The sequence below is a fragment of the Trichomycterus rosablanca genome, chromosome 16 (assembly GCF_030014385.1).
Source record: "Trichomycterus rosablanca isolate fTriRos1 chromosome 16, fTriRos1.hap1, whole genome shotgun sequence".
Lineage (NCBI taxonomy): Eukaryota > Metazoa > Chordata > Actinopteri > Siluriformes > Trichomycteridae > Trichomycterus > Trichomycterus rosablanca.
In genome coordinates, this window is record NC_086003.1 from 20,358,246 (window position 1) to 20,380,958 (window position 22,713).

The 22,713-nt window shown below is 37.6% G+C and overlaps 1 protein-coding gene across 1 annotated transcript; it reads left to right on the plus strand.

Moving 5' to 3' along the window:
• Window positions 1-695: 695 nt before the first annotated feature.
• Window positions 696-22,307, plus strand: gfpt2 (glutamine-fructose-6-phosphate transaminase 2). The gene is made up of 19 exons (XM_063011108.1): window positions 696-796; window positions 3,933-4,040; window positions 4,563-4,658; window positions 5,900-6,025; window positions 7,184-7,242; window positions 8,247-8,381; window positions 12,650-12,711; window positions 15,293-15,372; window positions 15,903-16,020; window positions 16,924-17,087; window positions 17,476-17,571; window positions 18,116-18,213; window positions 18,381-18,501; window positions 18,636-18,793; window positions 18,877-18,991; window positions 20,034-20,161; window positions 20,517-20,684; window positions 20,885-21,046; window positions 21,387-22,307. Exons 1-19 carry the CDS (start codon window positions 790-792, stop codon window positions 21,429-21,431), a joined length of 2,046 nt encoding a protein of 681 aa, XP_062867178.1. The 5' UTR covers window positions 696-789; the 3' UTR covers window positions 21,432-22,307.
• The last annotated feature ends 406 nt before the right edge of the window (window positions 22,308-22,713 follow it).

The following is a 22,713-nucleotide window of genomic DNA, read 5'->3' on the forward strand; positions in this document are numbered from 1 at the left end:
ACAGAACTTAAATATGATGATTAACTTAACTTGTGATTATCCTTTTTTGAATTTGACTTTGTCATCTCATATTGTAAATAGTCTCGCTTCCTCTCACCGACCAAAGACATGCAGAAGGTGGACTGGCTGCTCCAAACTGCAACAAGGTGTGAATGAGTAAGTGAACGTGTGAGTATGTGTTGTCCTGCAAAAGCATTCAGCCCTCCCTCAGACACGGCCAACCTGGCTTAGCCCAACTTTGCGTTTTCAAGTCTATACCGGGGTGTTTGCCTGGTGCACCCCGAAAAGTGCCTATTTGAACTAAAGTGCAGTAACTAGCCCTATTTATATGAGCACAACGAGATCACCAGCTTCAGTCAATCATAATTACTAACATGAAATTGGGGGCCATGCCTCCAACCGAATATGTGTTGTATGAGGAGGAATAAAATGATACTTGGTGTTGAGGCAAAAGGGGGGGAAGGGGGGAGTGGATACCACTGACATTTAGCGTTTTGGGTAGTTATGTCATCGGCGCAATGACGTTATAACGCCTCCATTAGATTTAAAGCGCCAATCCCAGTTCTAACGAGTTTTAAGACAATCCGAGTGAAGGTGCAGAAGTGGGCGTGTCTTTCGATGACAGCGAACACGGTGGAGCCGAAGCTCATATAACCTCACTGTGCGTTAGTGACTAGGTGATTGTGAGTGCATAGCAATTCCTTGCTGAACTTCTCGGAACTCAAAGCGACACACAGAAGCTAATTTTATCTTCGAAACACACTTTTCTTGACAGAAGACTCCATAACGATGTGTGGTAAGTCGTAACAGAACTTCGCCGTAATAGCCTTAGTGTTTTATTATTTTCCGTAATGATGAGTCGTTTGTGAACGAGTCGGCTCTTTGATTCGGCTCTTTTAGGTGGATGTTGGAAGGCAAGTCAAATCGTTCGTTTCGGGGCGTTTGCATGATGAATTTAGATATGGACTGATAAACTTATTTAAAGCTGTATGTTCTTAAAAAATATGTATCAATAAACATGAATTAGTAGACTTCACTGTCTTCAGAATACAACCAATATGTTTTTGTATTGACTATGTGTATGTTGTATTAAGAACACATTATTTTTATGATTGTTTTAAATTAACTTCAAATTGCATACCATTCATTCATTTTTATTAACCACTTAAATCTGGACAGAGTTGTCAGGAGCCATCCAGACACTGGACACAAGGCAAGAATAGAACTTGCCAATCCACACTTATTCACAGTCAGGGGCAATTTAGGGTAGGGCCAGTCCCCACCTTTTGCATGTTTTAGGGAAGGAGAATGAAACTGAACTATGCAGAGTAATACTTTTCATACATGGGGGAGACACATGACACTCCTAACAGACCCGGACCAGAAGCAACGATCCAACTCAGGTCTTTAGGACTCCTGTTGCTGGTAGGCACCCACCTTACCAGCTGCGCCACCATTTTTTTTGTTAAATGCTATACTTCTTAAAAACAAAAAATCAATTAACTTACAATAATAATTAAAAAAACAACAGTTCTTGAATAACAATTTGAAATTTGTCTAACTTAATGTATGTGTGTTAGGCCATTTTTTTTTTTACATATTTTAAAACATGTACTTGTGACACATAAGCTGATTAAGTCTTACATGCCCATATTGCACCCATTTTTACCAAAAGTTTTATATGTTATTAATACATTATTTTTTGAGCTTCATTCTGCATTTAGTAACACTAAGATAGTCAAAGGTGTTTCACATGCATTTTAAATGTGCCCTATATATGTTACTCGGTTTAATGTGTACTAACATGAAATGTTACAGTAACAATCAAGGGCAGTGTATTCAGTATTCAACTATAAAAATAAACTGCATACTGTTAAAGGCTTTTTTTTAACCCTAGGTCAAAGTAAGACTGCATGACATGACACATATCGTCTTATGAAAATAGAAAGGTTTATCTTTATTGTTTACATTGCGATATAGGTAGTAGATTAGGGCTGTACTGTAAACAGTTTCTTAAACAAGCATACAAGAGATGAAGTATATTCATTCATGGGAAAACTGTTATAAGCCATCTTTGAGAGTACTGTATTGTGTAAAATATCATTACTGTGGTATAAATTGACATAAACCATAATGAAAGATTGCTCCTATTTAGACATTACATATACAATGTTGGCTTGATGTTTTCAAATTATTTTAAATGTTTTTTGACAAGCAGTATTTTTTATTTTAATCCTAATTTTTATTAAATGATAGAATGTTATGCTTTTAATAAGGGTACAGAACACTCAAAGGTCATAATATTGCTAATCTTCTAGTTAGCTGGCACTGCTACAAAACGAAGAGTACTGTAATTTAGGAGCCGAAAGAGCCAAATCTTACTGGCAAGTCATTTAGTGAGTCATTTAATATGATTCACTAAAAGAGCCGGAATTCTCATCAATAAGAGAGAATCTGTTTAATCGACCCTACGTACTATGTACGCTATGTTAAACACAATAACACGTTTTAAAACCCCCGGAATGTAATTAAATCATGTATAGGCTGTTTAGTGGAGAAAAGTATTCTGGTGTAACCAGTGACAGATCCGGTTTCGCTCGAGCACTGAATACACACGAGACTCGGGAGTCGTTCTACTCAACTCTTGAAGCTTTGTGGTTTTATCAACAGTCTCCTTACACCGAGTTTCATGCATCACCACTGGCAAATTATTATTCAAAATCAGAGATAACAATATATGTTTATATATACAGAGGTCAAACGTTATATACTTTTGTTAGAGGCACGTATTTTTTACCAAGGTTTTAGTATTGTGATAATTTAATGAAGCGACAGCAAGTTATTTATTTGGTGTAGAACATTCAATAATGTCATTTATCTTTTTGAATAGGCCTTATAATTCTTTGTTAGTTATTATGACTGACTGTAGCAACTACAGTGACTTCTCTGGACAGAAGTAGGGCCAGTTTGACTGCACCTCTTAAAAAGTACTTGGATCAGTGATCTCCTAGTTTTGTTGGTCAATTGTGATTCAAAAACAGACCAAAAAGGTCTGCCATTATGTAGAAATGAAACAAAGATTACCCTGACCAGTCAAGCAAGGTTTACATCATCATAGGCTTCAAGGCAGCTGTCCAAAATTGCCTCTAAGCTCATGACAGTGATAAAAGGTGCGGTCAGACTAGCCCTATTTATATTGGCCCCAGCTGTAGTCAGTTATAATCGCTAATGAAGAACTGGAAAGCCATAAATATCATACTTTTTATGTTCATAGAAAATTAACATAAAATGCATGTCTGTCTCAAGTGCATATAAACTTTTGCCTTTAAGTGTATATTAATATCAGTATGCTTGTATTTTACATTTTCAAAAGTAATTTAGGCCCCTTACTATTGTGTGGTAGTGGAATGCACTGTCATTGGCTAAACTTAAACACTGTAAAAAAATACTCAAATCCTTAATTGTAACCTTGCTGTTAGTCACTATTTTTAAGACACTTTGCATGTTCTCCTCATGGCTGTGCAGGGTTTCTCAGCATACTCCAGTTTCCTCCCACTATTCTAAAACATGCAAACAGGGGATTGAATAAACTGTCCCTAGGTCTGAGTGTAATGTGTTATTGTGGGGTGCCCTGCCATATTCATCATTAATACAATGTAAGCTTTCTCACAGTGCATATAACAGTTCATTAGATTTCTATGCAAATGTAATTAAAAGGAATTTTGATTAAAGGGGACATTTCTTACTGATATTACACCACTGGAAAACTGTTCGAAGTGACCTTGGAATTTACAATGTGAGATATGTGACTCAGATGCAGTTATTCTTTGTATTTTTAAAAATTAATTATTTCTTACAATTTTATTCACATATTTTAGTTACATATTTAAAGCCTTTAATCTTTGCTCTCTTTCTTTAATCCCTCTCATCAGGCATTTTTGCTTACCTGAACTACAGAGTGCCCCGTACAAGGAAGGAGATTTTTACAACGCTAGTAAAAGGATTGCAGAGGTTGGAGTACAGAGGTTACGACTCTGCAGGTAAGGCAGCTCTACCCAAAGTAGTGAATGTTGTTCCAGGATGTTCTGGTAATAGAGACTACTGTAAACAGTGGCCTAGTTTCTTGTATTTTAGCATAAGGAGGCCAGGTATTTAGTGTCCCTGGCGCAGTGGCTGATGTATTTTTAACTGTTAATTGATACAGTTGAGCTTATCTGGCTAATGTGTTGTAATCTGTAGTTTTTTTTAATAGTGGGTATTTGAAGGTACTGGCAAATTTCTTCTACATTGTGTTAGATGTGTTGATACTGCGTATACGATGTCTGTAGCACACAAGTCTTTGTAAGTAGGAGTGAGAAAAATGATCCAGCCTGGGTGTATTTAATACAGTTGAATTGCTGCTTTTAGCCTGTACCAAAATCCCTTACTGTATCTTTAAGCTCTGCTTTGATACTAACCGTTGGGTATTATTCTAATGTTTGGGTAAGTCAGAGTGTGTTTGAACTGGTTAAGCAGGTCTCTTTAGAGTCGTCATAGTCTGACCCTGTGTCTGTTTTGTTCAGGTATTGCAGTGGATGCAACTGGAGAACACAACAAAAATGGCATCTGTCTCCTTAAGAAGAAGGGCAAAGTAAAGGCACTTGATGAGGAGATCTACAGTAAGTAAAGTCATTTTCCACACTGTAAATCTTTTGGCATCCTTTTAGCTCTGTAACTCCATGTAGTACATTTACTATACCTATGCCTAAACTTAATGCAAGTAAATTTACATGAACTGAAGCTGGGCAAAAAGGGCCTGGGTTCAGTTCTTTCTGTGTGATGTTTGCATGTTCTCCCTGTGTTTGTGTGGGTGTTCTCTGGGTAAAACATACACTAAATGAATGAATAAATGAAAAAGCAAAACTACAGAAAAAATAAAAGAAAACTTTAAATTGGTTTTAAAATCCAAATGTGGTTACCGTATTTTGCAGTAAAACTAGGTCAAATACACAAACTTAAGTCACTTTGCTGGTAGGGATTAAACATTTTATCACAAAAATAAAAATGGTCACTGTAGCCTTTTCACCAATTTTCCCCTTTTAACATGATCAGTTTCCAGGGCAACACTGCCATGTGTGTCTGTTTATGCTCTGTGTCTGTGTGGTCCTAGGCAACACTCATTGCCTATTTATTCATTCCTATATTCAGTGTCTACACCAGTCTTTTGTCTCCCACTGGATTATTACAGTATGTCTTCTTCTGCTTTTTGTCTTGTGTCTTTGGCTGTAAATCGTTGTTCTTATAAGCAATACTGAGTCTTGTTTCTTGTTCCTGTTCTTTGTTAACCCTAGGTTCAGGTCTGCTGTTCTACTGATCTCTTGGTTGTAACATTTGTATTGTGTCTCTGTATTGTATTGTGTAAGTAGATCTACCTGTAATCAGCTAGACTGCCTGTGATTTGACCTTTGCTTTGGACTTCGACAATAATTACTGGATTCGCCTTAATGCAGATATTATGCACGTGTGCCATGTCCAAACTACAATCCGCCAAGCAACAGCGACTGATTTTGTTGTTAGAAATATGTTTCTGCCACTATGATGCCCGTGTAACTTTGAAAACAAGAAAACAGACCAGAAAACAAGATAGTTATAGACTGAATCTAAAAGAAAAAAAGTAGATTTATGTTCTATTCAATAGCATTTTGCATATTAAAAAACTGTTATAAATGAGCTATTGCCTTTTATAGCTGCCCAAATTAACTTGCTCACCAAGTGCATTTAAATACTGTGGGTAAGGTATCATGTAGGCCCAGCTTACATTCTAACATTTTGGTATTATTTGATCAGTTAAGGAAATACATTTTACTCCTGAGATCATATGTTACAATCCTGCTTACTTTAAATCACTTTGTATTTTCAGAAAATGACTCGGTTGATTTGGACGTGGAGCTCGACACACACTTCGGCATTGCACACACTCGCTGGGCAACACACGGAGAGCCCAGTGCTGTCAACAGCCACCCTCACCGTTCTGACAAGAACAATGGTAACACTTGTACACTCTTTCAGAAGTTTACAATGGCAATTATTTTATGATCACTTAATATTCTAATCTAATAATTACCAGTACAATAGTGATATTGTTGTATTTAGAACATTTTATGACTTAACATCATGTACCCAGTTATCACTAACTGCCCTTCTCAGCTGATCAATGCAAAGATAAAAGACAAGTAATACCTGACTAGTGATGAGCGAAAAGCTCAACTTTAGACTTCAGTCTATGTACATCTGCTGGTTATATAAACAGCCTTTTATTAGCATTGGGTTCTGTTAGGACTGCAAATTTGAGCACGGCTTTAATCTGTGAATTTACATTGATTTGCCACCTTCAACTAGCTTTTTGTTTCTTGCTGGAAAGTGGTGCACCTTTAGAAATCTTTAAAAGTGTAAAAGCAATCCCATTAGCTATGAGATTATGACATTATAAAAAAGCTTATTGAAAAACTAAATGAAAATGAGGCAAGCATTTCAATTTGTTTTGTATCATACATGAGAAGTATTCACATGAAATCTGTCCAATCAATAAACTGTACTATATTTAATAAACAGTAAGTTTGGTAAAAGTATACAATAAAAAAAATAAAAAGACAATACGTAAGTCTTCTACTTGATTTGTCCAAGTTTGTCAAAGTGGATGGGCACTGTTCAGCTTTATACAGATCATCTTTCGCTGGTGATCATAAGGAGCATTTTTTTTTACCTCTGGAATGCCACTGTCACAAGATAGATCTTATAGATTAAGCACTACTTAAAGTATTTAAATGTATAACAACACCACATTTGAAGCACACTACCTATTTAGACAGCAAACACACCTAAAACATTCCACAGTTCATTCCTACTTTACATGACCTCACCTTGTTTGCACACATAATATGCTAATTCAGGGTCTCGCTACAGGTGAAGAGTAATCTGTGATAAAAATGGTGCAGTGCGTAGTCGTCATTGTGTCTATTGTTAGTATGTGGGCATACAAGATGAAGCTTAGTTAGATATACCTGTATATGTGCTAGCATAACCTGTCTATCTTGATTCTTCTCAAGGGGAAGGTTGAGTAATAAGTGAAAGAAAATGGATTGGAAATAACAATTAACTGAATCATTTCTGTCTTTTTCTTTTATTCTCACTTTTTACAATGCAGAATTCGTAGTGATCCACAATGGTATCATCACTAACTATAAGGAACTGAAGAAATATCTGGTGGGTAAAATGTCTACGGTGCATAACATGTTTCTATGCTATGACATTGTTATTCCTACTTATAGGGAACCACAAGGTGCATATAGGGGTAGTAAGTTTTGGTCACCAAGGTACAATCTGTGTTAATGTCTTCCATAGGGGCCATTTACATAACAACAGGACAAAAAGTATACCTTATTAGGGATGTGTCTCGCCACTTAAATAACAACAGATCATATTTTTAAATCTAAGTTTTTTGGGAGTGCATTACAGCAGAGGTCTAATGACCTACAATCCTAATTCCATCTTTATGTGGATTTGTCTACTAAAAAGGGCAGATGTAGTGAGTAGTTTTTACAATAGAAGTAGATAATATTCACTTTATTTAATGGCTACATTTACTCTGTAATTTAAAGTAGCCCAATAATAACAATTTCATTTTTAATTTGTGTGCTTGGTAATTAAATGCATTTAAATATGGATTAGTCTCTGCCACAGACGTATTAAGCCAGTTTCAGCTTTATTGATATGCAGTAGTGTATTGAGTGTATTGTGAAATATGTTTGAACAACACCATGAGCTCTTAGCAAAACCATAGCCAACATAAGCACCCTAAAATCTAATCAGATTTTTAGTAGACATTTGGTCTTTTGTGTGAACATAGTGAAACCATGAAGTGTGATGTTTTTTGTTCAAATCTTAAGGAGGAAGTGATGGTTATTTTTTTTTTCAACACATAAAAATGATGTCAATCTTGATCATCTTAACAGATGTTTAATATCTGATACAGAAAATTTTGGCTTTTTTCCCTAGACTTAACTTTTCAGTTTTTACATACCAAACCAAAAAATAGTGATAGCTACTGGAGTGTTAAATAAACTATAAAAATAAAAAATCTGAAGCTTAGTATTATTTTTGTGCAACACTACATTCACCAAATGATTATAATCTTTCAGACACAAGTTTGTTTTGCTTCTGCTTGCTTGTGTAACCATGGTATATTTGGGTTTAACCTTTTTTGACAGATTTCCAAAGGCTATGAGTTTGAGTCAGAAACTGACACAGAGGTCATCCCCAAGCTGATTAAGTATTTTTATGACAACCGTGAGTGTGATCTGGTGTCCTTCTCCAACCTGGTGGAGTGTGTCATCCAACAGCTGGTGAGCATCAAGCTTTTGCATCTCAGTGCGTATGCATGTGCCTGTGTCTGTGTGTGTGTGGGTGTGTTCGCATGTATGTGTGCTTGGGTGGGTGGAGTCCTACTCAGACACTTCTGGGACCTTTTTGTTCATACTGTAGGGGCCGAAGTCCAGTTGTTTCTCAGTGTGTTTTATGGGGTGAAGGAAGTTGGTAACAGCTATTGCTCTATTTAAAGTGTATTACTGCCATGTTTGCAAGCTGCTGTATAGCTTTTATTATTAAAACTGCTGGTAATTTAGTACTCACACACTAGATCTGAGTGATATGCACTTCTTTCATTAACTTCTACAAACATACCTACTTAACCCATTTATGACTGATACTGTTCCTATAACCTATTGTTTAGTGCTGTATGTCATTTTTGTAAGTCCAACTTCAACAGGAAAGAAATGAGTAACATTAAAATATAGGAAATACGTTTTTAAAAATAGATTTTACTAGATTGTATAGTATGAAAAATTTGGAAACTGGCAGCATTTTACTATATGTATTTACAAATTTGTTAACTTTTTTTAAGCACTGTCTTTTGGTCTTTTAAAACATCTAACTGTCATGATTTCCGGTTTGGCGGCACAGCAAGAAGGTCCTGGGTTTGATTCCTAGGTGGAGCGGTCGATTGAATTTCTGTACGAAAAATCTTGTTGCAAGGGTTTGTTGCCAGGAATAAAAATCAGAAGCTAATCTGGTGCTCATGAGTAAATGCATTTTAAATCTAAACTATATTTTAGCAGCATTATACTTTCAACTTAGTGTGGGGGGCATGCTATACATCACATGTGTAAACAGACATCAAGGCTTCTGTTGTCATGTGTGATAGGATGACAAATTAGAGCAAGCTACCTGTTAAAGTTTTGAGTTAGCTGATAAAGTATTTAGCTTCTTGTTTATATCTGTAAATTACGGTAAGTCCTGCTGTGTCTTGAAGATCTTTGGAAACTGTCCAACGTAATTAGATAACTGGAAACAATTTAAGACATAACTTTCAAAAGGTTTTGGGTTAGATATAATATGTTATGATTAGTCCTACTTACTGTATATAGATAAGCCAAAATCAGAATATTTTTATAATTTTTATTCAGTACTTTCTGTAATGAGTGTGTTATGCTTTATCAGTACCATCTTTAGATAAGCTGTAATGTTTCCTTAAAGGGTTCCAAAGTACTAATCTATGTTAACATCTCCAGCAATAGAGCTGTTTAGTTGACACTGACACACCTTTACCTAAGTTATCCTCCTGTCTTCCTGCTTACCGGAATCGTCAGTTTATCATAAGTTCATAAAAATGCCTCTGTTATCAGCCAGGCCTGTTTAGTTGGCCTTTCCTTATATACCTCACCAGGAGAAACACAGCAGGCTTTATGGTTTCTCCTAAAAACTGATTTTATTATCTAAATTAATTTTCACAGCCTTGTAAGGATTAATGACGTTCTGCAAGATGAAAGCAATTACTTTTTGAAAGTTAGTGGGTTGCTGGTTTGAGGGTCTTTTGTGTATGTAGCAACCAGGACTCAGGGATGACTCGTTGATTAAGAGGGGCCAGAGGGAGGGAGAGAGGAAAAAAGAGAGTTTTGGCAAGAGGAGATTGGAAACAGACTGCAGATTCAACTAGGTTAGCATGAGTAAATGCATTTCTCTGTGTGTGTGTGTGTGTGTGTAATGCTTACGTGTGCAGCAGAGTGTAATGTCTGTGTGTTTGTATATTGGGCAATTTCTGGAAAAGTGTGACTTAGTGCATGAATGTGAGCTGTATCTGTGTGTTTCTATGTAGGTTTTTGTGTCCAGTCTATTTCATTTTTTTTTTATTTACACATCCTGTAGCTTGACCGACTGCTAAACGGGTTGAAGCTGAGAATTAAATATGTAGAACATTACACATAAATGCAAATAAGATCAGTTTTAGCCAAAGTTTCCACACTTGTATGCAAACATAGTGTAAGAGAACAACGCGACATTGATAAATAAATAGTGCATTATATAAAACAACTGAAATGGATATCAGGAGCAAATACCACAAGTGAAATAGGCTTTCGGTTAACCAAAACTCTCAAAACTCACATGGACACAGGCACACATCTTTTTTCATATTCTAATAAATCATGTTGCAAAGATAAAGTAAAATATGGGTTTGTGGACCTTGTTTGGTCTCTTATACATTTACGTCTGGGCAAAAAATGGGCCAGATTAAAAACTTGTTTAATGGTCCTAACAACAAAATGCACTCCTGATAACTGTCACTATTTGCTACACAAGATGCTACACATTTTTTACCAGTCTGTAGTCGAAAGTGCAATTTTCTATGCAGCCATCTGCTGGGGGAGCAGCATTAGAGCCAAAGACTCCAAAAAGCTTAACAAGCTTATCAGGAAGGCTGGTTCTGTGCTGGGTTTTGCTCTGGAGCCCCTAGAGCTGGTTATTGAGCAGAGAATTTTGCACAAGCTGCTCAACGTAATGGACAATACCACACACCCGTTACACGACCTGCTGATTAAACAGCAAAGTGCCTTCAGTGGAAGGTTCCGCCAACTTCGCTGCAACAAAGAGCGCTATAGGAAGTCATTTCTGCCCACAGCGGTGGCAACCTATAATAACTCTCACTGGTGCAAGAGAAGGACTCAGAACCTATAACACCCACAAAAGACAATTAAACTACAATTTGCACAGGGTACTGTTTTTAGTTTTTAGTTTTTATTTAAAATTTCAAATTGCACAACGTCTGTAACTGCACCTTCAGCCCCCCCCCCCTTTTAGTTTATTTTGTTCTTGTCCTGTTAGATGTTTTTATATTATATTATTATTTTTTATGTTATTATATTTTTATTTTATTTTATTTTATTTTATTTTATTTTATTTTATTCATATATGTATATTTTTAGATTTTATATCTATATTTTTAGATTTTATATCTCACTTGTATTTACATTTGTACTAATTTTTTGATTCTTTATTTACCTCATTTTAATGTCACTGTGTGATGTTTTTTGTCATAATTGTTATTGCTGCTGCGACACCATAATTTCCCTTCGGGGATTAATAAAGTACTCAATCAATCAATCAATCAATCAATCAATTGATCATCACTGCTCATTGCTACAGTGAACATTGAAGATAAATTCATGGAAAGATTTAAATATTTTATACAAAACTCAAACTAATACATGCCTGGGTGTTCACAGTTTCAAAATCGTCTGGCTTTTTAAAAAAAATTGGTGATCTTTTGGATTTGGCCTATTTAGTTTGAGTAGAAGAGTACTTCAGCAACCACTTTGATCTGGTCAGGATTGTGGTAGGTCTGGTTCCACCGGAAAAGAAAGGCATAGCCAATCAGTCTGTCCAGAAGCCTGACCGGGTGACAGCACTGCTAGCGGTGGGGGTCACACAGAGAGCAATATAGCATACAGACCCATGCACTGCTATCCATCAATTAACCATCCTTCCTGCAGGCACCTCAACCAGCCATTTCAGCAGCAATGTGTGGTTGCACATCTGATATTAGACCACTACACCGCCATGTCCAGCAATTCATGTCCAGCTAATTACATGAGGGTTCTTCAAAAAGTTTCCACATTTTTTAAACTCTGTTTATTAAGAATTTCAAAAACAAATTACTATCCATTCATTTTCTATAGTCACCTTCTGATGCATTTTTTCCAGCGTCGTACCAACTTTTTAATGCCATCAGCACAAATGTTTTTAGTTGAGCATGTAGCCACTGATGCACTGCTGCTTTCATATCATTACATGAAAATCTTCTTCCCCTTAAAGCTTCTTTGAGCGTCCAAAAATTTGGAATCAGATGGCGCTAAATCTGAGCTTATAGAGACTATAAGCTCTCTCTCAGTCTCTCAGACACGACCAATTAGCTACTGACCAGGCGTAAGCCATGTTAGTCCAGCTGATTTTTTAATAGACGTGAACTTTATCTAAATGGCTGAAAACTTTCATATATCTTTGTGCGTAAGACCGTGGGTGGTTTTCTCTCATAGTGAATGTACATCTCAGGGTATAGGTGGCCCCCATCACAGAGAGCTGATATTACTCCCTTGCTATGTGCTTACCTTAAGGTTCTGTTCCTCTGAGCACTTTTTACTGCCCCTCTGCTCCCCTTCATATTCTTTGGTGCAACAAAAATACCTGTTAAAATATGTAAGATAGAGCAGATATATTGCTTGTTGGGTATCAAATCAGTTTGTGTGAATAATATATAAACAATGCTTTTTTTCTTTTGCAGGAGGGGTCTTTTGCTCTAGTGTTCAAAAGTAGTCACTTCCCAGGAGAGGCGATTGCCACCAGGTCAGTAGCAGTACAGTTTCTAAGAACAGCTTTCCCTTCTTTACCCTCCTCATGTGCCCTCTTGCCTTTTTCCACATTTTTTGTGCCTACATGTTATTTTTATGTAACTTTACATCAACCAATTACTGAAAACATTAGACTTCCTATCAATGTTGGATTGGTATAATAAAAATGAAAAGAAAAGAAAAATTTAACAAAAACGTTAACTATAGCTATTTTGGCGGGAGACATAGCTAGCAGGTTGGCAACCCAAAACTAAACCAATGCAGCCCTTGAGTTTCATGCCCCAAACATCCTGCCTAGGCTGGAACTCCTGAATGTAGTGTGAGAATGGAAGCTCTTTAAACTCATGCTCAGATAATTGACCAGTTTGGTTTGACCAGTTTGGATGAGTCCATATAATTTTTTCCTTCAGTTTACTGAGCTCTGGGCAGCGTTATAGACCATTTTAGTTTTGGTTCATATATTTTATTATAAGCTGCCAGAATGTGAGGAGAACCTCTACTATAATTCCAGTAAAACTTCTTGACCTAAAATAGCTGACCCTACCTTTAATGCAGCTCCCACAAAGTTTTGTTTCTTCTAGAGTTCCCTCTTAGTCATGTTCTGCTAGCCACTAAAAAAGGAAGTGATAGTAAAGGGGTGCGATTTACTACCTTTGATGTCTTTGACAGTGTTAATGGTAAATTCTCTCAGATTTATTCCATTTACTTCCTCAGTGAAAGTGTGCTAGATCTTGAACCTCTTACTCTGGCTTAAAGCTGTAGAGCTGTGCTGTAGCCCTTTAGGGACAGTGTACATTGATTTATACATATGGAAGTGAGCCGAGTGAGGCCACGTACGGAGTTAATCACTCCCATCTGCCTTTGTTTCGCTCTGAATGAGTGTGTTGGTTGTGGTCCCTCTTTTTTCTCCTAAGAGATATAAGTGCATGGATAATCTGTTTTGTCCTTTCATAAAAAGTGTCCAAGTATTGCTTTTTTTAAATTATTAACATGAGTTTGGGGTGGACCATTACAAGAAAATGTGCAACTTCAAGGAACAATCCTTAAAAAGAAAGGACTTGTTTTGTGTCCACTGTTCATTTTGCAAGTTTGTGGAAACGTCTATTCGCACCATCCTCCTTTCGTGTGTAAATAAGCTGCCTCCTTATTTGACTCTATTTGAATGCAACTCTCATTGAGACAAATCTGTCCTCATTTTTTCTGTGTTAGCTTCTTTGCTGTTTCTTTTGACTATAGCATTTATTTTGTCATGGTTTGTCATATGGACTGCATTACAGCTGGACATTACTTTCATGTCTATGCTGATTTTTATTCAAATTCGCCGTTGTTCAAACAGAATGGATCCTGGAAATGTGTACACAAGACAATTCTATTTGATACATTCAGCACACAGTGTTGGATTATGATGAACTATGCTTACCAGGTGTCCTACTTTATTTCCCTGGTGCCGGATCAGGGTCAGGATGTAATGAGGGAGAAAGGAAAGCAGAGAAAGTAACCAGCTCTGCAGTATGTCCCATGATAAATAAGAAATCCTTTACGGAAATCCTTTAGGGTCTCTGACAAAAAAATATTTAACTCAGAAACATGATTTTATGCATAGAATTAAAAACAGATATTATTAAAGATTACAAATGGCCAATTGGTTGGCACAGCAGACTTATATGTGTTGTAATGAGGCATCTACAAGTTTATTGAATCTGGCCCAACTGTAAATGATGTAAAATAAAAACTACCTAATTAATAATGCACTAATTTCCCAGGCCATTCAGTTTAATTATCAAGCACTTTTGTTTGTGATGGGAAGTGAGACTTAGACATTAAATTCCATTAACATCTTTTTGTGACAAATCTATAATCAGCAATAGATTGCTTTTATTAGATGGGAGGAGACATAATTTCATGAATATTCATTACGGGTTCTTACAGAAAATAAAACGCTTTTATTTGCGTTTCCAAATTCTTAAAAATCTACTGCATCTGAGTGTATTTCACCAGTTTTCAGGGTTAAAAAAAAAACCTTTTACATTTTTTTTATTTCATTTTCGTCAACCGCTTAATACTGGTCAGGTTAAAAGTTGCGGCGGGTCTGAAACTGCTGGCACTAGGCAGGACGACTCAGGACAGGGTGCCAATCCATTTCAGGGGTTTAATCACACCCCTCCAAAAACATAGCTGATCATGTCTGTGTAGACATCTGGCCGACCGATAGCCAGGTCCAAATCTCAGTGTTGGAGGGCAAGTGTAATAGACAGCTGTGGCAAGAGAGCACCTAAATCCTTTCCTTTTTTATGTTAAACAGCTGGCTGTAGAGCTGTTTTTAGTTGCTTTATTTACATGTAATGTCAATTATTCATTATTTTTATTATAGGTTGCTGTCACTAGTCATAGCTCGTCTTAGTTTCATTATTTCTATCGTTTGATGTGGCACTAATTGAATTTTTCACGCTTACACAATAAACATGACACACATGACACACCTGAGTCACTGTTTACTGCAATAGTTATTATAGCATTGTTCTATAAAGCAAAAATTACAACTATTTTTATATTGTCTCTGCTTTTTTGTGGTCTAGGAGAGGAAGTCCATTGCTGATTGGTGTGCGAAGCCAGTACGAGCTCTCCACAGATCAGATCAACATTCAGTACAAGAGTGGTATGTCACAATCTGGCATTGATCCCATATGTTAAACACACACCCATCAGCAGTTTACCAAACCTGTTAACTCTATTGTGTGTTTAATTTGCTCCCATGATTAAGCTAAGCCATTACTGTACCACAAAGGCAGCAAAATCAAACGTCACTTGATCACAGGCATGCTGTAGTACAGGACCTGAAACATAAGGGTGTGGTACAGTGATTATTGTGTTTACATTTAGTTCCCAGATGCAACCAGCTGTAGAGAAAATAATTTGATCCTGATAAAATGATAATCCCCTTGCACCTCTTCACAGCAAACAGTGGGGGGTTGAAATTACTGCTGTATTACTTTTGACCTGAACTGTGTTTCATTTACCAAGAAGCAGGAATCCTGGGTTAGTGAGGTGCCAGATTAAAAAAAAGATTTTAGATTCTTTAGTTAAAAATTTGACGTGCTTTCTTTTTAATTTCAAATTCACAAAAACTGTGCAGGTTCTGCTGTTTGAAGTGTTTACTAATCAAGTGATTTTGTGAACCTATTGCAGTTGATTATAAACAAGATGTTCAGGAGCGGAACTTAATTAACGGGATGGATAGCAACAATGCCTTGCACTCGGTACATGACAGGATGGCTGTGGAGTTCTATTTTGCCTCAGACGCCAGGTGATTCACACATGGAATGACACATACTTGCTGATAGTGACTTCACTGTTGATTCATCTCTTTCTTTACGTAAATAGCAAGAATTTTTAAGCAAGAAGATGTTCTATATGGTCTACTCCCATTGACGTTTATGTTAAATGCTTTAAATGCTTTGGCTGTGCTTTCATTTTATGAATATTTATGAAAAGCACAGCACTGCCACTCTGTGGCCACAATATCCCACTACAGTAGTAATAGTTTGGTCTGTATTTGTATGTGACTTTAGACTGGTTTTGAGGTCAAATGTAACGTCCAGTGCAAAATCCTATTATTCCATTTAAAACTGAAATATTGTAATATGTGTAACATGGTTTAGCTGCTGAGTTGGGCAGTAAGCATTGGAGTCATGTTCTTTTGCACTGCCGTTTTCTGGCAGGCAGAGGGAACACGGAGATGCAGATTGAAATGTCTTTTTCTATTAAATGACAGTCATTTGCGTCTTGTTAGCATTATATATCACAGGTTTCTCTTTCACCGATTTTCCAGTTCTTCTGTCTGGTAAACCTGCTTTTCTCTGGAACTGTGTTGTGGGGCTTGATCCAGTCCAGTTTTTAGCTGGCATATAAGGCCAGCACACTTAGCTTTTTCTAGGAACTCATCCAGTGTTGCAGCATTTTTGAGCCTCACGACAAAGCTGCCCTGGGTGAGCAAATTGCCCCAGAGGTGGCTTTAGGATTGTATTGCCTAAACTGACATGCAGACACTGCAAATCACCCATTGTTCACATTTTGTATTGCAGGCTCTAAAACCAATATTACTCTCATTATGAAAACAGTTGGTGTGTTGTGACTGTTTTGCCTGTTTTGTTGTCTGTTTAGTGTGTTTACATGTATTTATAACTGTCTCTATGTCTGCATCTGTCAGTGCAATCATTGAGCACACCAATAAGGTGATTTACCTGGAAGATGATGACATAGCAGCCGTAGCAATGGGAAAGCTGTCCCTGCACCGCATGCTCCGCACTGCTGGAGAAGACTCTGTTCGAGTCATCCAGACCCTACAGATGGAGCTGCAGCAGATTATGAAAGGTCTGAGATCTGCAACACACACTCACACACATACACACACAGGGTTGGGTTTATTAATATATGCCAAAAGTTAAAAATTCAAAATATGTTTTAAAAAGGCACACATTCCTCAGTGTACATCAGTGCTAAACGATTTATCGAATGTGCAGGATGCTTATTTAAGGCAGAACATAACTGTCTCATAACTGCTTGATGAACATAACTGCTTGATGAGGCACTGACAGTAATCTGCACCTTAAAGCCCCCCTGCCGAGCATTAGTGGCATGGCGGGTGGGCCCCTTGCTACAAGTAATTTTTATTTCCCCTAACATAGAAAATGCTTTCTCTTTCTTTTCCTCTTTGCCCTGTTTCTGTATGATGATGCTATTTTTATGGTTCCAACCATAGGTAACTTCAAGGCCTTCATGCAGAAGGAGATTTTCGAGCAGCCTGAGTCTGTCTTTAATACCATGAGAGGCCGAATCTGCTTTGACACCAACGAAGGTACAGACAGAACTAGAAAACTTTTAAAACTTCACTCACCAAACAAACACTGCAGCGATCATTGTATAAATAACTTGAATATAGTTATGGCCAGATTAAATAGCTCAAGACACAATACATTTTTGCCCTTTTATTTTGACACATTCCTTTACTAGAGTGGCACAGCGGCCTAGCCCACCACTGCTGAGATTTTGGCTGTGATATTTATTGTGTGGGTGCCTACACAGTCATGATTGGCTGTGTCTAAGGGAGGAGAATGGTTGACAGAGTTCCTCATTGCTAATACAGTTGCAGCTTTCAATGGATGTTCACTGTGCCTGTGTGAGGATTGGTTGATTCACAGATAACAGAATATAGGCTGTGTCTGATGAAAGGGATGGCTCAACAGCCTAGCCATTGGGGGTATAGGAGGGTTGTGCCAGAAAGGGCATCCACACAAAAACTGTGCCAAGTCTGGTATGCGTGGCAACCTCTAAATATGGAAACTACCGAAAGAAAAGAGGGAATTCTCAATAACACACTGTGTGTATGCTTTTGTGTGCAGTGGTGCTTGGTGGCTTGAATGATCATCTAAAGGAGATCAAGAGATGCCGGCGGCTCATCATAATCGGCTGTGGAACAAGCTTCCATGCTGGAATTGCAGTGAGTAATATTAGTAAACAGCATGCTAACATTTCTCATGAATTAATGTGAGTTCATAAAGTGGGACCTGTTTTTGCATTGAAAGTGCTTTGATGTTCCTAAACTTAAAGATCAACTACTGTTCATGCAAATTAATATCATAAATCTGTGCTTATCTGTGTGTTTAGACGCGGCAGATCCTGGAGGAACTGACAGAGCTGCCTGTCATGGTGGAGCTGGCCAGCGACTTCCTGGACCGAACGACTCCAGTCTATAGAGATGATGTCTGCTTCTTCATCAGTCAGTCAGGTACACAACAAATCAGCATAAATGTTTCAAAATAAGGATTCGTATTGGACTAAGACCACTAGTGACTGTGAAATTATTTATAAGCAGCCACATTGGCAGTTGTGATAGAGCCAGGTGTGTGTGTGTGTGACTAGGTGAAACAGCTGACACCCTGATGGCCCTGCGCTACTGTAAGCAAAATGGTGCTCTCACTGTTGGTGTCACTAACACAGTGGGAAGCTCTATTTCCAGAGAGACAGACTGTGGAGTCCACATCAATGCTGGGCCTGAGATTGGTGTGGCCAGCACCAAGGTATGCTACATCAGGCACTGTTTAAGTCTTTTGTTCTGTCTTTCTTTCTCAGCAAATAATAGGTATGGATTGTGTTTGTGCAGGCCTACACCAGTCAATTTGTGTCTCTGATCATGTTTGGGCTGATGATGAGTGAAGACCGACTCTCACTGCAAAAGAGGAGGCTGAAGATCATTGAAGGCCTGCAACGTCTTCCAGGTGTGTGTGTGTGTATCATCATGTATCTCAAAATGGGGCATTGTTTAAAAAGAGTAGCATCATGCCTGCAGCACTCTGATACCTGAATTTGAGTCTTAGCAGTTCACAGGCCTGTTCAGGCACTTAACAGACAGAGTTGGTTGTGTCCGAGGATGGGGAATGCAGGATGAGACAGCAGTGACTGATACTGTCTGGTTGAGGTGCCTGCACAACTGGCTGAAGAATACACAGAGCATAGTGATTTACTTGTAGGTGTTAAAGGCCTCTATAGGGCCTGTGACCCTTCTTGGTCAGTGTGGGTTTTAGGCATGCATTGGATTTGCAACAGAGAAATAGAATTTACTTGATTGGGAGATAAAGACTTACAGGCCAAATAGTATAAAAATCAATGTAGTGCCAAAATTTTGTGTCAACATAAATTTACAGGGCTTTGGCCATACCCCCTTAGACATGGCCATCCATGTCTGTGTAGATGCCAATAACACAGCTGAGGTTCAAATCTGAATATTAGCAGTTGTGGGCTAGCCGAAATGACCGCTGTAACACCCAAGCTTGTATGTTAAAAGTAATTCAGATAATTGTGTAATTTGAGTTTGATAAGTTTACCTGCATAATATTTCTAAGGAAAATGTGTGTGCCCAGTGGCGTAACTAAGAGCTCATGGGCCCCAGTGCAAAAAGATATTTTGGGGCCCCTTAACAAATGTCATATATACATTTATGTTATAAATGTTTTATTTCATATATGTAAGTGTTTGCTATATATATTTCCTATTTGGTTTGCCATAATACATGCATAAAACGTGCAGCCAATGGGTGGGGCAGTAAGGTGGGTGGTTGAGTTCATGTCGTGGAGGGGCCCCCCCTGCCATGGGCCCCAGTGCACCTGCCCCCCTGTAGTTACGCCACTGTGTGTGCCTATTAAGTGTTTAAACTTCTCTTGTTAACATTAGTAATGTTTTAATTGACCAACTACATCTGGGATAAAGGAAATGTGGGCAGACTATTCATTTAAACTTTTTTTTCTTTCTGTTCTATTTCAGACATGATTAAAGAGGTTCTAGCAATGGACGAGCAAATCAAGTCCATAGCCGAGGAGCTTCATCACCAGAAGTCTCTGTTGGTTATGGGCCGTGGCTACAACTACGCAACCTGCCTGGAGGGGGCACTGGTGGGTACAAAATATGCACTTAAAGTTCAACAGATTGTATCAAATGTAGTCCAGGTACTTCACAGAGAGTAGGTAGAATGTAATGATAAAAATAACACTATACTGTGGAAATCATTTGCACCCGTTTCTTTTATCTGGACTGGTCAAAAGCAAGTGTTGTGAATTGTATATTTTCTATACTACTAGTGTGTGTGTAAAAAATAATGTACAGTACTAACAGACCCATGGTATGAAGGTTCAAACTCACTTGAATGTGTACTGAGCTACAAGTGCACCATTCTTTGCATTTTTAAAGATTTTCGTGTCATATGATTGGAGAGAATATTAATTATGCACTGTACCGCATCTTTTGCAGAAAATTAAGGAGATCACATACATGCACTCAGAGGGTATTCTGGCTGGTGAGCTGAAACATGGTCCGTTGGCTCTGATTGACTACCACATGCCTGTCATTTTGGTGATCATGAGAGATGCCTGCTACACCAAGTGCCACAACGCCCTGCAGCAAGTCACAGCAAGACAGGTACCATTCACCATTCAAACATATTTACACACTGAGACACTAAAACAGACTTATTCACATTCAGTTATTTGTGTTTTGAGTGCTTTGGCTCTCATTACCTCAGACACCAGGCTATGCCTGTATTGCTGAGGAAAGAAGGAAAATGCGTGTTAAAAATGTTCTTAAATTAAAATCTTAAACTCATTTTGTGTATCTCTCAGGGTCGTCCCATCATACTGTGCTGCAAGGATGATCCAGAGATTAGTAAGCAAGGATACAAGACGATTGAGCTGCCCCACACAGTAGACTGCCTGCAGGGTATCCTGTGTGTCATCCCCCTACAGCTCTTGTCCTTCCACCTGGCTGTTCTCAGAGGATATGATGTAAGTGAACTTTACCCTTCGTAGAACACTGTCCAGTACAGGGCAGATACATTTATCTTTTTATCTTTTCCATGTTATAAAACTTTTCTTCAGTGTCATATGGGTGCCTCATCACATACCCAAAGTATTGTAGCTTGATTTTTATCCTAGTAGTAAGTTTTGGGTGTTATTGTGTTCGGTGTATTGTTTATGGTTTACATTTACCAGTTCAGTGGTACTTTTTTATCAGTAATTCTAGGAAGACAATTTTGCAAAATCTGGGTGCATGTATGCAAACGTGCTAAAACAGCATGTTTGCATACAGGCACCCATGCTAATACAGAGCCTATCTTTGTTACAGGTGGACTTTCCGAGGAACCTGGCCAAATCTGTGACAGTGGAGTAACCCATTAAAGCAACTTGAATGTTCTAGTAGCATAGCCTTGGAGAACACTACCATCATAGTGCAATTATGAGTGTGCGTGTTTACGTGTGAGTGTTTGAGCGTTTAAGTATTTATGAATTTTATCACCACAACCAATGTGAGTACAGGAGGTTTTATGAGGTACCATAATCAGATCAGTTTTTTTTCCATAAGTGCCTAATGTCTTACTATGCTATTACAATTGAAGGGAACACTAAACTGTGCCTTAAAACCTCACTGCCTCCACTCTCCAAAGGATTACAGTGAGGTAGAATGTTTACTTTTTATACCAAAGTGCAATAATTATAAAATCATTAACCCATAAGAATTCTATGGCATTTAGTAGGTAAAGTATTGTTATGAAAAGTGAAAGTTGACCTTTAATTAAAGCACAGAAAAAAAAATAAAAAAAAATAAAAGTAATCTAATTTTGCATGTATTTTTAGTGTAATAAAACAAATTATGTTTTTTATTACTTATTTTCATAGACTTTACTGGGAGATGCTTTTATAAGGGTATATTGTCAGATTTATTACTTTCACTGTTCGTTGAGGCATTCTGAATATGCGCCACTGTGTTTTATGTACATTCCATATTTTTGGTAATATTTCTTTAATCTATTTATGTTGTGTAGAAATAGGTAACTTATTTCATGCTTGCTGGCCGGGACTCCTGGTTGGTTTGCGTAATTTCTATATTCTGTTTCTATGTCTATATTCATTTCAGAAATGAAAACTGATTTTAATATGTATGGGTTTTTATGTTTTAGGGGATGATGGTTAAAATGTTGTGCATATAAAGACCATTAGTATGCATATATTTTTATTTACTACCAAACTGTGATCAGAAAAAAAGAATAAAGCAAAATATATGATTCCATGATGTTATTTTTCATTCATTCATTGTCCCTTTGCTATATCCTGCATTGTGCACCCGGGTGTTGCCTTCTGATGGTGCCCTGTGTGTATTTCTGCTGAGTACACAATGTTTCATGACGACCCCACCTCCCATACATATCCTTGACTCAACAGGCAACATTCTACATACCCCAAACCATCCATTTCACACACACACACACACGCACAATCTGCATAATTCTATTTGGTCATACAAGAATAAAAGTAATGCGTTATTAAGTGTAATATATATTTAGTGCATTTTTATATATATGTGTGTGCTAGATTTATGCAGTATGTTAGATTTAGTGCTTTTTGCCTGCACTTTTTGTCCTTTGCTGCTGAAGTTCGATGTGAGCTGATGGCTA

Coding starts and splice junctions, on each gene's coding strand:
- gfpt2 (XM_063011108.1), top strand. Junction 6,026..7,183: donor CCGTTCTGACAAGAACAATG/GTAACACTTGTA, acceptor TTTACAATGCAG/AATTCGTAGTGATCCACAAT. Junction 7,243..8,246: donor AGGAACTGAAGAAATATCTG/GTGGGTAAAATG, acceptor CTTTTTTGACAG/ATTTCCAAAGGCTATGAGTT.